This window comes from Nicotiana tomentosiformis, chromosome 3, assembly GCF_000390325.3.
Source record: "Nicotiana tomentosiformis chromosome 3, ASM39032v3, whole genome shotgun sequence".
Classification (NCBI taxonomy): Eukaryota; Viridiplantae; Streptophyta; class Magnoliopsida; order Solanales; family Solanaceae; genus Nicotiana; species Nicotiana tomentosiformis.
In genome coordinates, this window is record NC_090814.1 from 128796955 (window position 1) to 128810965 (window position 14011).

At 40.5% G+C, this 14011-nt stretch overlaps 1 protein-coding gene across 1 annotated transcript; it reads right to left on the reverse strand.

The window, feature by feature from the left end:
- Positions 1-11961: 11961 nt before the first annotated feature.
- On the reverse strand, positions 11962-13363 carry LOC117277485 (protein RKD2-like). Its single transcript, XM_070199152.1, has 2 exons — positions 13001-13363; positions 11962-12303 (listed from the first exon to the last, which is right to left on the reverse strand). The coding sequence occupies exons 1-2, from the start codon at positions 13361-13363 to the stop codon at positions 11962-11964; spliced, it is 705 nt and encodes a 234-aa protein (XP_070055253.1).
- Between the last annotated feature and the right edge of the window lie 648 nt (positions 13364-14011).

Below are 14011 nucleotides of genomic sequence, written 5' to 3' on the forward strand. Positions count from 1 at the left end.
TGGGAGGCCAAAAATCACGGTAAGCACCTTCCTCATATATTTTGGTAGTTCAAATAAGATACTTTTCACACATTTTAATAAAAAATTTCCTATGTAAGTGTGGGCAAAGATGCGGTTTTGAGGCCCTAATCCATCGAGAAAGAAGCTTCGGCCTCTGTCCCAAAGCCGGTGAAAGATAATAAGAGGAAAAGAGCCCCCGTCCTCGAAGATCAAAAACCGAAGAAGAGGACGGCTCGTAAGCCAAACAAGAATAGCATTCCTTTGACCGTAGAATCAGTTTTGCGTATGAGGGATAAAGAAGAAGAAGAAGAAGAAGAAGAAGAAGAAGAAGAGAACGATGGGTCTGCGATGGCGGCCCGAACAAAGAAGACCACCGACTTTCCACAAGCAGCTGGATCGATGGTGGTTCATAAGGCTCCGCCTCGAACTGAGGATATATCGGAGAAAGATTCGGGCAGAGTCCCCGAGTTGTTGGAGATCGAAGATGCTTCCCATCGAAGCCAACAAATGGGGAATATGTCTGAAGGGGCTCTTCCCGAATCTTTTAGAACCGAAGAGAATGCCCCAGGTGATTTACTTGGGGTGGTAGCAATCGAAGACTCGCCCACCTTCCCTACTTTTTCCGCAGGGGCGATTCGGGAAGCCCAAGCTTTGGGGGCCCTCAAATTAGATAGGCCTCATGATGGAGAGGATCCTTTTCGTGACATGTTTATCGGTGTCGAGGATGCTACCGGTACAAGTGACGTATCAGATCTTTTTCACGGAGTGCAGCATGCTCTGAATCAAGTAAGCCTTAAATTATATGGTGTTACCTTTAAGTTTGCTTTTCTTTTCTAACTTCGTTTCTTCTTTCTTTACAGGTCACGACAGTTCATCGAGAATCATGTTCTCAGTCCCGAACCGAGCTGCGTCGATATGAGGCCGACCTTCAACAAGTTACGGAGGAGAGGAATTCCCTTAAGATCCTCTTAGGGCAAATGTGAGAAGAAATAAATGACCTCCGTGCTGAGTTGGCCAAGGCTTACCAAGATCAGACCTATCTGTCCGAGCAGGTAATGATACTTTTAAAAGCCCATGGGCTCGATACCGGAACGATGGCTAATTTTTTTGTCTCACAGCTGCAGCAAAACATTGAGATGATCGAGAAACTCCATGAGGAGATCGATGAGATAAAAGCGGAGTCTTTGAAGTGGAAAGAATGTATGGATCGCTTTGCTGCAGAGAAAGAAGCAGCTCGAGCCCAATTATCATCGTCCGAAAACCAACTTCACAGTATGAAGGAGAAAAGCTCGGTTCAAGCAAGAAGAATAGAGGAGCTTGAGGCTCGGTTGGCCTCTAAACTTGCCAAGGCCGAATCCAACGCCGAAAAGGCAAAGGCTGATGTGGATGCACTCGTTGCCGTCTATCGGGCTGACGCTGAAGCTGCCCAGGTCCAAGCAAGAGAGGTAGTAGAGACCGCCGATACTCGAGCATATTGGGTCGCTGAACTTGCTAAGCGTCGATCTCGGAGGGAGACCCTCGAGGAGATCCATGCTCAAGGTTTCGATCTCGCTGAAGAGATAAAAAGAGCTAAAGAACTCGAAGCCGATGCTGAAACCTTGGTTTTCGATGATGACGATGATGATAATGATGATGATGATGATGATGGGAGTAAGAGCGGGTCCGAGAACGGGGGGGAGGGGGGAGCCCGATAGAGAAGAGACCGCTCTCGGGGATAACCAAGAAGCTTAGCCCTTAGTTTCTATATTGTAATCAATCATGTACACAATCTTGTATTTATAAAAATATCCATTTCTTCTGCCGACTTGCTTCTGTTTTGTTTCCTGTCTTGTGAAGATTTTATTCATGCCTTATGAATATTTTCACAAGGATTTAGGCAATTTTGATCGAATTTGGACTTCGTAGTCTTTATAACCGAGTGAGCGTTTACTCAAACTTAAAATAAGGTAGCTCATAGGCTTAGTAGTCGAGTTGAGTGATTGTTTGAATTTGAAGTGATGTAGCCCTTAGGCTTATTAGTTGAGCGACTGATTCGAACTCGAAGTAATATGGCTCGTAGGCGTAATGATTGAGTGAGTGCTTGCTTGAACTCGAAATAAAAATAACCCGTAGACTTAGTAGTCAAGTGAATGATTCGAACTCGAAGTAATGTAGCATGTATATGTAATGGTCGAGTGAGTGCTTACTCGAACTCGAAATAAAAGTAGCCCGTAGGCTTAGTAGTCGAGTAAATGATTCGAACTTGAAGTAATGTAGCCTGTAGGCGTAATGGTCGAGTGAGGGCTTGCTCGAACTCAAAATAAAAGTAGCTTGTAGGCTTAGTAGTCGAGTGAATGATTCTAACTCGAAGTAATGTAGCCCGTAGGCGTAATGGTCGAGTGAGTGCTTGCTCGAACTGGAAATAAAAGTAGCTCGTAGGCTTAGTAGTCGAGTGAATGATTCGAACTCGAAGTAATGTAGCCCGTAGGCATAATAGTCGAGTGAGTGCTTGCTCAAACATGAAATAAAAGTAGACCGTAGGCTTAGTAGTTGAGTGAATGATTCTAACTCGAAGTAATGTAGCCCGTAGGCATAATGGTCGAGTGAGTGCTTGCTCGAACTCGAAATAAAAGTAGCCCATAGACTTAGTAGTCGAGTGAATGATTCGAACTCGAAGTAATATAGCCCGTAGGCGTAATGGTCGAGTGAGTGCTTGCTAGAACTCGAAATAAAAGTAGCTCGTAGGCTTAGTAGTCGAGTGAATGATTCGAACTCGAAGTAATGTGGCCCGTAGGCGTAATAGTCAAGTGAGCACTTGCTCGAACTCGAAATAAAAGTAGCCCGTAGGCTTAGTAGTCGAGTGAATGATTCGAACTCGAAGTAATGTAGCCCGTAGGCATAATGGTCGAGTGAGTGCTTGCTCGAACTCAAAATAAAAGTATCCCGTAGGCTTAGTAGTCGAGTGAATGATTCGAACTCGAAGTAATGTGGCCCGAAGGCGTAATAGTCGAGTGAGCGCTTGCTCGAACTCAATCTTGTTTGCATAATAAATCTCGAAATAGAGGAATTTTTCTTGGATATAAGATATCGGTAATGAAGAGAACTTTCTTTGCAAGTTATTATACATGTGTTCATGTTTTGCGTCAGGGCTCGGGCCAACTACATGAGCATGGTTCATTTTGACCATTTGGCTCTTACAACTTTTCCTATTGGAACCCTGTTGTTATGAAATAAATTTCTTGCATCAGAACTTGATATTTTTGAGAGCTAATGACCCCCCAGTATTCGATGTCGATTGTAAAGAGGCCTTGGATACTGTTGAATTGTTTCTAAGTTTAGCACGATCACTGGTTGCCTCATTAAAAACCTTGCCGAAAAACCCATTTGGGATAAAACCGGTCTAAGGGAAAAAAGAGTGCAACGCGTGCTTTCAGACCTAGGGCTTCGTATTGAAGGATCCATCCTAGCTCCTGATCGAACTCCTGCAGGGGTTAGTTTTGAAATGTAAACGAATATGGGAGGGTCGTACCTTAGCAGTAGTATCGTTTTAGGTGCGACACATTCCAATTGCTTGATAGTTGTTTGCCGTTTATAATACCAATCTTGTATGATCCTTTTCCGACGTTTTTGAGAACCTGATACGGTCCTTCCCAGTTCGGTCCTAGTTTTCCTTCATTTGAATTTCGGGTACTTAAAGTGACTTTTCTTAGCACTAAGTCCCCGAGTTTAAAATGGCGAAGCTTGGTTCTTCGATTATAGTATCTTTCGATTCGCTGCTTTTGGGCGGCCAATTGGACGAGAGCAGCTTCTCGTTTTTCATCCGATAATTCGAGGCTAGTGTTCATAGCCTCGTTATTTGACTCTTCTGTTATATACCGAAACCTGGCACTGGGTTCCCCGACTTCGACTGGAATCAAGGCTTCGAAGCCATATACTAAGGAGAATGGGGTCGCCCCCATACTAGATTTTGAGCTATGTCCATTTCCCCTTAGAGTTGTTCAGCCTCTTCTTTAGTTTTGAATGATAGTTTTGTTTGTTGATTCAGCCTGTCCGTTCCCACTGGGGTGATACCGTGTTGATAATATCCTCTTTATTTTGTGGTTTTCGAGGAATTTTGTCACTTTGTTGCCGACAAACTGTTTCCCATTGTCACACAATATTTCGGCGGGTATTCCGAATCGACATACGATATGATCCCAGATAAAGTCTATAACTTCTTTCTCTCTTACTTTCACGAAAGCCTGTGCTTCAACCCATTTAAAGAAATAGTCAGTCATAAATAAAATGAATTTAGCTTTACCTGGGGCCGATGGCAGAGGGCCGATGATATCCATTCCCCATTTCATGAATGGCCATGGGGATAGGGCTGAGTGAAGTTGCTCTCCGGGCTGATGTATCATTGGTGCAAACCTTGGACATTTGTCACATTTGCGAACAAACTCCTTTGCATCTTTGCCCATATCGATCCAATAATACCCTTCCCTGATTATTTTTTGGACTAACGAATCGGCACCGGAGTGATTCCCATAAGTGCCCTCGTGCACCTCACGTAGAATGTAATCGGTGTCTCCTGGACCTAAGAATAATGCCAATGGTGCATCGAATGTCCTTCGATATAGCGTTCCATCTGCAGTTAATGTGAATCGAGCAACTTTGGTTCGTAGGGCCCTCAAATTTTTAGGGTCCGGTATTCAATATATTTATTCCTCTAATACCAGGTTAAACTCGTAGAATTTATCTCGGCATGACCTTCTTCGATCACGGATCTCGAGAGTTGAACTACAGTCCTCGAGCTTATCTCGCCTTCCTCGACCGATGATCCCAAATTTGCAAGTGCATCTGCCTTACTGTTTTGCTCTCGAGAAACATGTTGTAAAGTCCATTCTTTGAAATTGTGCAAAGTGACCTGCAGTTTGTCCAACTACCGTTGCATTCTATCTTCTCGAACTTCAAAGGTTCTGTTTACTTGATTTACCACCAGAAAAGAGTCACACTTGGCTTCGATGACTTCTGCTCCCAAGCTTTTAGCCAGCTCGAGACCTACAATCATGTCCTCATACTCGGCCTCGTTATTAGTAAACCTAGTAGTTTTGATAGATTGCCTAATAGTGTTACCCGTGGGTGGCTTTAAAACGATGCCTAGCCCGGACCCCTTCACGTTCAAAACCCCATCCATGACAAGGGTCCATATCCCCGATGACGTACCTGATTTCAATAAGAGTTCTTTTTTGACTTCGGGTACAAGGATCGGTGTGAAATCAGCCACGAAGTCCGCCAATATTTGAGACTTGATGGCCGTACAGGGTTGATATTAGATATCGTACCCACTGAGTTTGATGGCTCATTTGGCCAATCGGCCTGATAGTTCGGGCTTGTGCAAAATATTACGAAGCGGGTAAGTGGTTAATACGCATATGGGGTGACATTGAAAGTACGGTCTTAACTTTCTAGAGGCGCTTATCAATGCAAGTGCCAATTTTTCTAGTTGCGGATATCTAGTTTCTTCTTCTCCTAAGGTTCGACTTATATAATAAACAGGAAATTCCGTACCTTGCTCTTCTCGAACTAGGACACCGCTTACCGAGATTTCTGAAACTGCCAAGTATAAGTAAAGTTTTTTGTCTGTTTTTGGAGTATGAAGTAGTGGTGGGCTCGATAGATATCGTTTTAATTCCTCTAATGCTTGTTGGCATTCCGGGGTCCAAGCGAAATCGTTCTTCTTTTTTAGTAGAGAGAAAAATTTGTGACTTCGATCTGACGACCTTGAAATGAATCGGCCTAAGGCTGCGATCCATCTCGTTAGCCTATGTATGGCTATCACACTGTCCACAATGGTGATGTCTTCGATGGCCTTAATTTTATCGGGGTTAATCTCGATCCCCCGATTTGACACCATAAAGCCAAGGAACTTGCCCGAACTTATCCCGAAAGCACATTTCTCGAGGTTGAGCTTCATGTTGTATTTCCTTAAAATCTCGAATGTTTCCTGCAAATGGGTCAAATGGTCCTCTGCTTGCAGGGACTTAACTAGCATGTCATCAATATAAACTTCCATTGATTTACCTATTTGTTCCTCGAATATTTTATTTACTAGGCGTTGGTAAGTAGCTCCTGCATTTTTTAGCCCAAAGGGCATCACATTATAACAATATGTTCCATACTCGGTGACAAATGAAGTCTTTTCCTGATCTTTCGGGTTCATTTGGATTTGATTATACCCGGAATAGGCATCGAGAAAGGTAAGGATCTCGTGGCCGGTCGTGGCATCGATCATGCGATCGATGTTGGGCAGCAGAAAAGAATCTTTGGGGCATGCCTCGTTCAAATCCTTATAATCTACACACATTCTAAGTTTGTTCCTTTTTTTAGGCACTACAACTACATTGGCTAACCATTCAGGATATCTTACCTCCCGAATGGACCCTATTTTGAGAAGTTTGGTTACCTCGTCCTTTATGAATGTGTGCTTTACCTCGGACTGGGGTCTTCTCTTTTGCTTTACCGGTCCAAACCTAGGGTCCAAGCTTAGCCGATGCGTCGTTATATCTGGTGGGATCCCTGTTATATCTAAATGGGACTAAGCAAAACAATCTATGTTATCGATAAGAAATTGAATAAGTTTTTCCTGAGTTCGGGGGTCAACCCCGTTCCCAGGTATACCTTCCGTTCGGGCCAGTGCTCGATTAGTGTGACTTGCTCCAATTCCTAAATTGTTAATTTGGTAGCATCGGAATCATCGGGAACCATGAAGGATCGAGGGATCCTTTGATCATCATCTTCATCGATCTTCTGATTTTCTGGTCGGGTTAAAGCTAATGTCTGTGATTTCTATTTGGCATCTCGTTCCCCTTTTGAGCCCGATCCTTTTATTGGCGAAGGTGAGGATATTGGATTTGCTTCCTCGACGGCAAACATTTTTCTTACGGTCGGTTGTTCTTTGTACACTGTTTTGACTCTCTCGATGTTGGGAATTTAAGAACCTGGTATAGGGTCGAGGGTACAACTCTCATGGCGTGGATCCATGGCCTTTCAAAAAGGGCATTGTACCTCATGTAAGAGGTGACGTATTCGTTGGGATCGGTCATTCCGTTATATTTGAGAATTTCGGGCATACGAAATTTTTTGGGGATTGGTTTTGGAGCCGCGCTCGAGGGGAAAGACTTTTGCATGAATTGTTTGGAATCCAACCCTTTTATCATTGGTGGAGCCCCATGATTTGGTCGACCCTGAAATTATATATTTTTATTTTTTTATCGTTGGCTTCGACTCGCTTTATGGGCTCCTCGAGTATTTTAGCGATTTCGGGAGTAGTCCTCGATTCTTGCTCATTTGTCCTCACTATGCTGGCTCCATTCTGTGGGCAATTTCTCGGGGTGGACTGGGCTTCGGCCTGCTTGGTAGCTGGGTTTGACTCTGCAACTGAGCTATCGCTACCTGTTGGGCTTGTAACATTTCAAAAATCATACGCAAGCTGACGCCGTTTTCCTCAATGTTATGAGTGTTTCGAGCTGCAGACCGAGTGCCACCATGAATTCTATTTTCAGGTTCAGAATGAATGTGCGCCTCAATGGCCACATGCGAATTGATATCTATCGGCACTCCGATCTGAGCTCCAACGGCGTTGACAAGTGGTCTTTCGGTACTGGGTGTCAAGTTGTTGTTCTCATCTTGAAGACCAGCTTCGTTGTCGATAGGTAAGTCCATTTGATTGGTAGTTAGTCGTTGCTAATCCGAAATCCGAGATACTTTCGGAAACAAGCGCAAAACGGTATGTTTTTGCAGATTCGTATCAAATAACCACTGTTATCCTTAGCCCCACGGTGGGCGCCAAACTGTTTACCCGAAAAAACGGATAGAGTTGAATTTGTACGTAGTTCTAAGGATATGTGCTATAGCTTAATACAAATCGTAAGGATAAATAGAAATATCAAATATGGATTGCAAAGAATGTGAAGTAAACAAGGTTGTAAAGAAGATGATTTTTAGGACTAAGCAAGTTGAATCAATTTATGAAACTTAAAAGAACAACTCTTCAATATAGGAGAATATGGTGCTTGAATTACAATGTAAGCCAAAAACTGCCTTCTACAGAAATGTAGTCATCCTCTTTATAGTGGAGGGTCCTACTTTAGATATAATTAAAAATACATATTGGAGAATCCATGATAAATCAGTTTTTTCCTAATTTTCGCTGAGATTCTCTCCCTTAGTGTATTTGCAACGGCTCTTGTGTGTGAGCTCGAACTCGATCGGCCTCGGTGTTGGTCGGTAGTGCTTCTGAAGCTCGATATAGACTCTGGATCAGGTGATGATTCGGACTCGGTCCTGGTTGGCCTCTACCCCTTAAGCTCGAAATCATCTCATCTCAGTTCGATTCGGACCCAAGCTCGATGATGACTTCGAACTCAGTGTTTGACCTATACCTGGAATCCGAAGCTTATTTGTACCATCTTCGGAACCCAACTCGAAGTCTTTCTTCGATCCATTATGTTTCGACCTCGATCGATCGTACGAAGGCTAAAATCTATTTCGATTGTATACAATGTGTTTTAGTATGCTAGTGGTACATGTTGTGCTCTTACTATTTTCTAGGACCTTGTCACTGCACTGATTATTGATATTGCTTTTCTAAGTATATTTTCTTATTCTTAGATCGCCGGTACATGTTGTGGTTATTATTCTATTGTCGCATTTCATCTTTTTGTGTCGAAAGTCTATCTGAAACAGCCTCTCTACACCAAGGTAGGAGTAAAGTCTGCGTACACACTACTTTCCCCAGATCTTACTTGTGAAATTATATTAGGTTGTTGTTGTTGTATATCCTCCGTATATAAGAAATAATGTACTGACTTTTGAAGTTGGAAGGATGTGCTACAAAATTTTATGTGCCAGCTAATTGGAGATTGTTAATGAGTACGGCGATTACTAATGATCAGCGATCGAGTTGACTGAAAATGCATATATCAAAAGTATTCATTTAATCTCAAAAAATTGGTCATTAACCTTTTTCATGCACCATTTAAAATATATATAATTTTAATTTGCATTTAAAGAAGAGTAAGGTAGTCCTTTGTACGTTAATTTCCTACTTTATTACACTGAGTCTCGCTAGTGTACTTATTAGTTCAATCCATGGATGTGTATTGGTTACCGCAATTAGAATCGTAACGTACCATTATTAGATCCATATCATCATCGGCATAACCATATATATCAATATAAAAAGAATGAGCCGTTACTAAAATATTATAAAATTTATGATTCCCACTCAGAATTAATGGATGGTCGTGCTATTTCCATGCGAATGACAAGCATCAGCCCACCACTCCATGGCACCTAATTAAGAATCTCTGGTGATGGTGAAATCAACCAAACCATCATTGTAGTAAAGGTTTTAATGCCATAGGAATCATTACCGCAAGGCATAGAGGAGAGATCATAAGCGTGGCGGGGAAAGGCTTTTGGACAAATTTCTTGGAATCTACGCCTTTCAATATCGGGGGTGCATTTGGAATTTGATCAACTCTGGAGTTATAGGTCTCCACCTTTTTGTCGTTGGCTTCAATATTCTTTCCCCCGATTCCATCCTCTTTGTCAGTTCTTTAAGCATCTTTATTATTTCGGGGTTGGTCCCGGGTTCAACTTCACCTGGCCTTTCCGTGATTTGTTCATTCCTTCGGGTGTTTTCCCGGGATGGTTCAGGCTCAACTCTGCTGGGAGTACGGCTTTGGTTCTGCAGCTGGGCTATCGCCAACCTCTATACCGTAACATCGATTTTCGACGAAATTAAAAAGACATATATAGTAGAATCGTAACTATAGAATACGACCCTAATCGAAATGCATACATTTGTCTCATACACTATGAGGATGGTAAGAAAAGATATATTTTACATCCCAGAGGGACTATAATTGGAGATACCATTGTTTCTGGTACAAAAGTTCCTATAAAAATGGGAAATGCCCTACCTTTGAGTGCGGTTTGAACTATTGATTTACGTAATTAAAAATAACTAATTAGGTTTTCGACGAAACCTAGAAATCGATCACTGATCCAAATTGAGTACCTCTGATAGACCTCAACAGAAAACTGAAGAGTAACGGTAGCAAGTGATTGAGTTCAGTAGTTCCTCAAATAAAATTATTGACTCTAGAGATATAGTAATATGGAGAAGACAAAATTGTTTCAAGCACCGACAAAACCGGAAGCGTCCCTTCTTTCAAAGAGAGGAGGACGGGTTATTCACATTTCATTTGATGGTTAGAGACGAATTAAAAGTTAAGCAGTGGAAATTTTAAAGCTTTCCCGGGGGGGGGGGGGGGGGGGGGAATAGAGATGTCTCCTACATTACCCATAATATGTGAAAGTATCGATATAATTTCATAGAGTCATTCGGTTTGAATGCTACATGAAGAACATAAGCCAGATGACGGAACGGGAAGACCCATGATGTAGAAATTCATAACATGAGTGATTCGGTAGATTTGGATTCATATATATATATATCCACCTATGTGGTACTTCATTCTATGATAGAGAGAGAGATGTCTCCTACGTTACCCATAATATGTGAAAGTATCGATATAATTTCATAGAGTCATTCGGTTTGAATGCTACATGAAGAACATAAGCCAGATGACGGAACGGGAAGACCCATGATGTAGAAATTCATAACATGAGTGATTCGGTAGATTTGGATTCATATATATATATATCCACCTATGTGGTACTTCATTCTATGATATATATAAAATCTGTCAGTATAGATATCATCATCTACATCCAGAAAGCCATATGCTTTGGAAGAAGCTTGTACAGTTTGGGAAGGGGTTTTGATTGATCAAAAGAAGAATCTACTTCAACCGATATGCCCTTAGGCACGACCATACATAACATAGAAATTACACTTGGAAAGGGTGGACAATTAGCTAGAGTAGCGGATGAGATATGACTAGAGTCGTGAAAAGAGCTAAAAACATTCTCTGCATACGAAAGCACCGAGTACATTTGCTTATGAAAGAAGAGCAGCTTATTCTGTAACAGATTTTCAACCTCCCTTCGGGAAGTGAGAGTAATTTTCCCTTGCCTTGAACCAGTTCTAGTCATGAGATGACTTTTCCCTTACTCTTTTCATTCATAATCTCTCTTTGCTCACCGCTCTCCCTGTGGGCCAAGCCTCCTTTTCAGTCGCCCTCTACAACTAAGTCAGTTGAGCTCTTTCGGCTCCTAGACCAGCTGTGATCTTTCCTCCTGTTGGTTTGCTTACTTAAATATATGCATCCTTAGAGTCAGTCCTTTTTTGGAGAAAAATTTCGAGTCGGTAAGCAAGTCAAAGCAAGTCAACGTGGCAAAAAGCTCTCGATAGCCATAGACCTGAATGGTTGGAGTGTGCAGGATCACTCCTGAAACTTTCTTCCTTTATATAAGGAGTCCTCTTGGTTGGTCGAAGCTAGAAGACAACTGGACGAACTGCTATTTTGCCATAGGGAGAGTTAGATAGGCTAGGTGCTTTTACTCAACTAGTGAAGGTTCATTTCTATTTAACAAGGATAAGGAAGCAAAGATAGAGTCCTTTAATAATATGTTTGTCATTATGTGCGACTATCTCCACTATAGAAAGAAAAAAAGGAAAGAACAATATTTTCAGCACATCTATACGAAAAAGTTTTAATTATTATATTAGCATAAGTAGTAAACATTTTAAATTAAATTGCCGACCCCGGCCTTAGCTGGCTTCTTGGGAAGCCCGTTCTCACCGTGCTCATGGCCCGGCTAGCATGGCCATATAGTTATTTAGGTGGTATTTCGAAACAAAGATATGAATTGTATAAATAGAAATGAAAAACTATACTACTTATAGCAGAAATTAAGAACATGAGGCTAGCGTCCCGACTACAATATAGTTAAAACTAACTTTGCATGCATGTAACTTTAAACTAGCTAATAAAAATATTAGAAAAAACACACGTACAAAAAAAAAATTCAGTCATTCAACGTTGGGCTACTGGAAGAGAAACATTCAGCGAGTAGAAACTTAATCTCTTCATCATCATCATCTTCTTCCTCCTCTTCCCTATTGCCATAACCAATACCAACAGCTGGATTACTATTGCAGTAACTGCCGAAGGAAGCTTGTAATTCTGTCATACTCATCAGCTTTCTCCTCTTGTAGTTAGCCTTGAAACAAGCTTGCCTCAATCTCTTTGTTTTCTCCTCAAGTTCCATATCTGGTACTTCTTCCAACATCTTCTTCTCTTCCTCCAAAAGCTTTATCACATCCTTCAACTTTTGCTCCATACTACTTTCTCCCCCCTTTTCCAGTTCCTGCAACATGCATCACCATATGACAAGGAGCTTTTAACTTTTGCACAACTGTGTAAAATAACTTTTATACTATTACAACTACAATAAACCCCGTGGGATCCCATAAGTGGTGTCTAGACAAAGTAGTATGCGGACCTTACCCCTAATCGGAAAAAAAAAATTATACTATTAAGTCAATTAAAATCAATTACCAATAGACTTTAATTTACATATAGCGATAGTGTGTGTGTATATATATATATATATATATATATATATATATATATATATATATATATATATATATATCAAGTCACATACAGGTAATTTTTCATAAAAAGTGAGATTTATAATATTGAACTTGTAACAGCAGGTATGGTGAACTGATATCGTGTAAAAATAGGTGGATATTAGTTAAACTCTTGGAATAATCTATAAACATCATTGCTAGATAACCTTGCATTATAGTAATTAACCGGATATAGCAGGTAAAATTATGTGTAGGATTTTTTTTATACTATCTATATATATGAGAAAATAAAAGTTTTCATTAGCATAAATTGCATTATAGTAATTAACCGGATATAGCAGGTAAAATTATGTGTAGGATTTTTTTTATACTATCTATATATATGAGAAAATAAAAGTTTTCATTAGCATAAATTTAGTATAATTACATAATCGAAACAAGAGTAACATGCGTATATAGAGAGTGAACCTTAACATTCTTGATTAGTGTTTGTAGACTCATCAACTTCCGATGAGGCCACCTTCGAATTCCCAACTCCCTACATCTTTTCTTCAAAAGTGTCAACCCAATATTGAGCTCCTTGGCTGCTTGTGTTATAGGCATGTAAAAGTACTTGGAAATGTTTTCTCGAGACAACATTCTTGTACTATTTATCTCTTCTATTTGCCTTGAATCCTTCTCTTTTTTCGTTATTTCCTCAACATGATCATTTGTCATGATTATCTCTTGATTTTTATCACATAACAACAGTTGATTCTTCCCACTTCCGAGCTCGTTACTTAATCCAAATCCATTTCCAAGATCGCCAAAACATAACTCTCCTGCGTCCATAACATTTTGAAATAGTCAATAAATAAAAATTCTTAAAAGTATCAGTTGCAAAAAAACAAAAAAGGAATAGTTACTATATATATAATGACTACTACCTGGGGTTAGGCACTGGACTGGTGTACTAAAGAAAGATGAATACAGGGGATCGTCGAGAGTAAATTCCATGAAGGGATTAGCATCAAACTCTTGAAATGACAAATCGTATTGATAATCGAAAGCGTGGTGTCCTGAATATCCACTGTTTTTCACGTATATTCATCACCCACATACAAAAAAGGGAAAACAAAAAAAACATGAAAACAAATATTAAGGAGAGAATCAACTAATACTATAAAATGCAAACTCCACTGGTACGTAGTACATATAATTAGTATAATTAAATATAATGATCACCTGAATTCAAGGGAAGGAAGTTGGGTAGGAAGGGAGAATACGTCTTGATGATTTTCTTGGTTAGTACTCATTACTTCAAAGTTTGACTGACTTCTCATATTTGATCAAATAATGACTTCGATCAGGTGTTGGATTATAAGTTTAAGTACTTTGGCGTCCAAATTTGCACCCATGAAAATGAAAAAAAAAACAATATAAGGACTAAGGGATCTCTGGCCTTGGATTATTATGAAGTAGGGAAAATGGGGTGAGGAG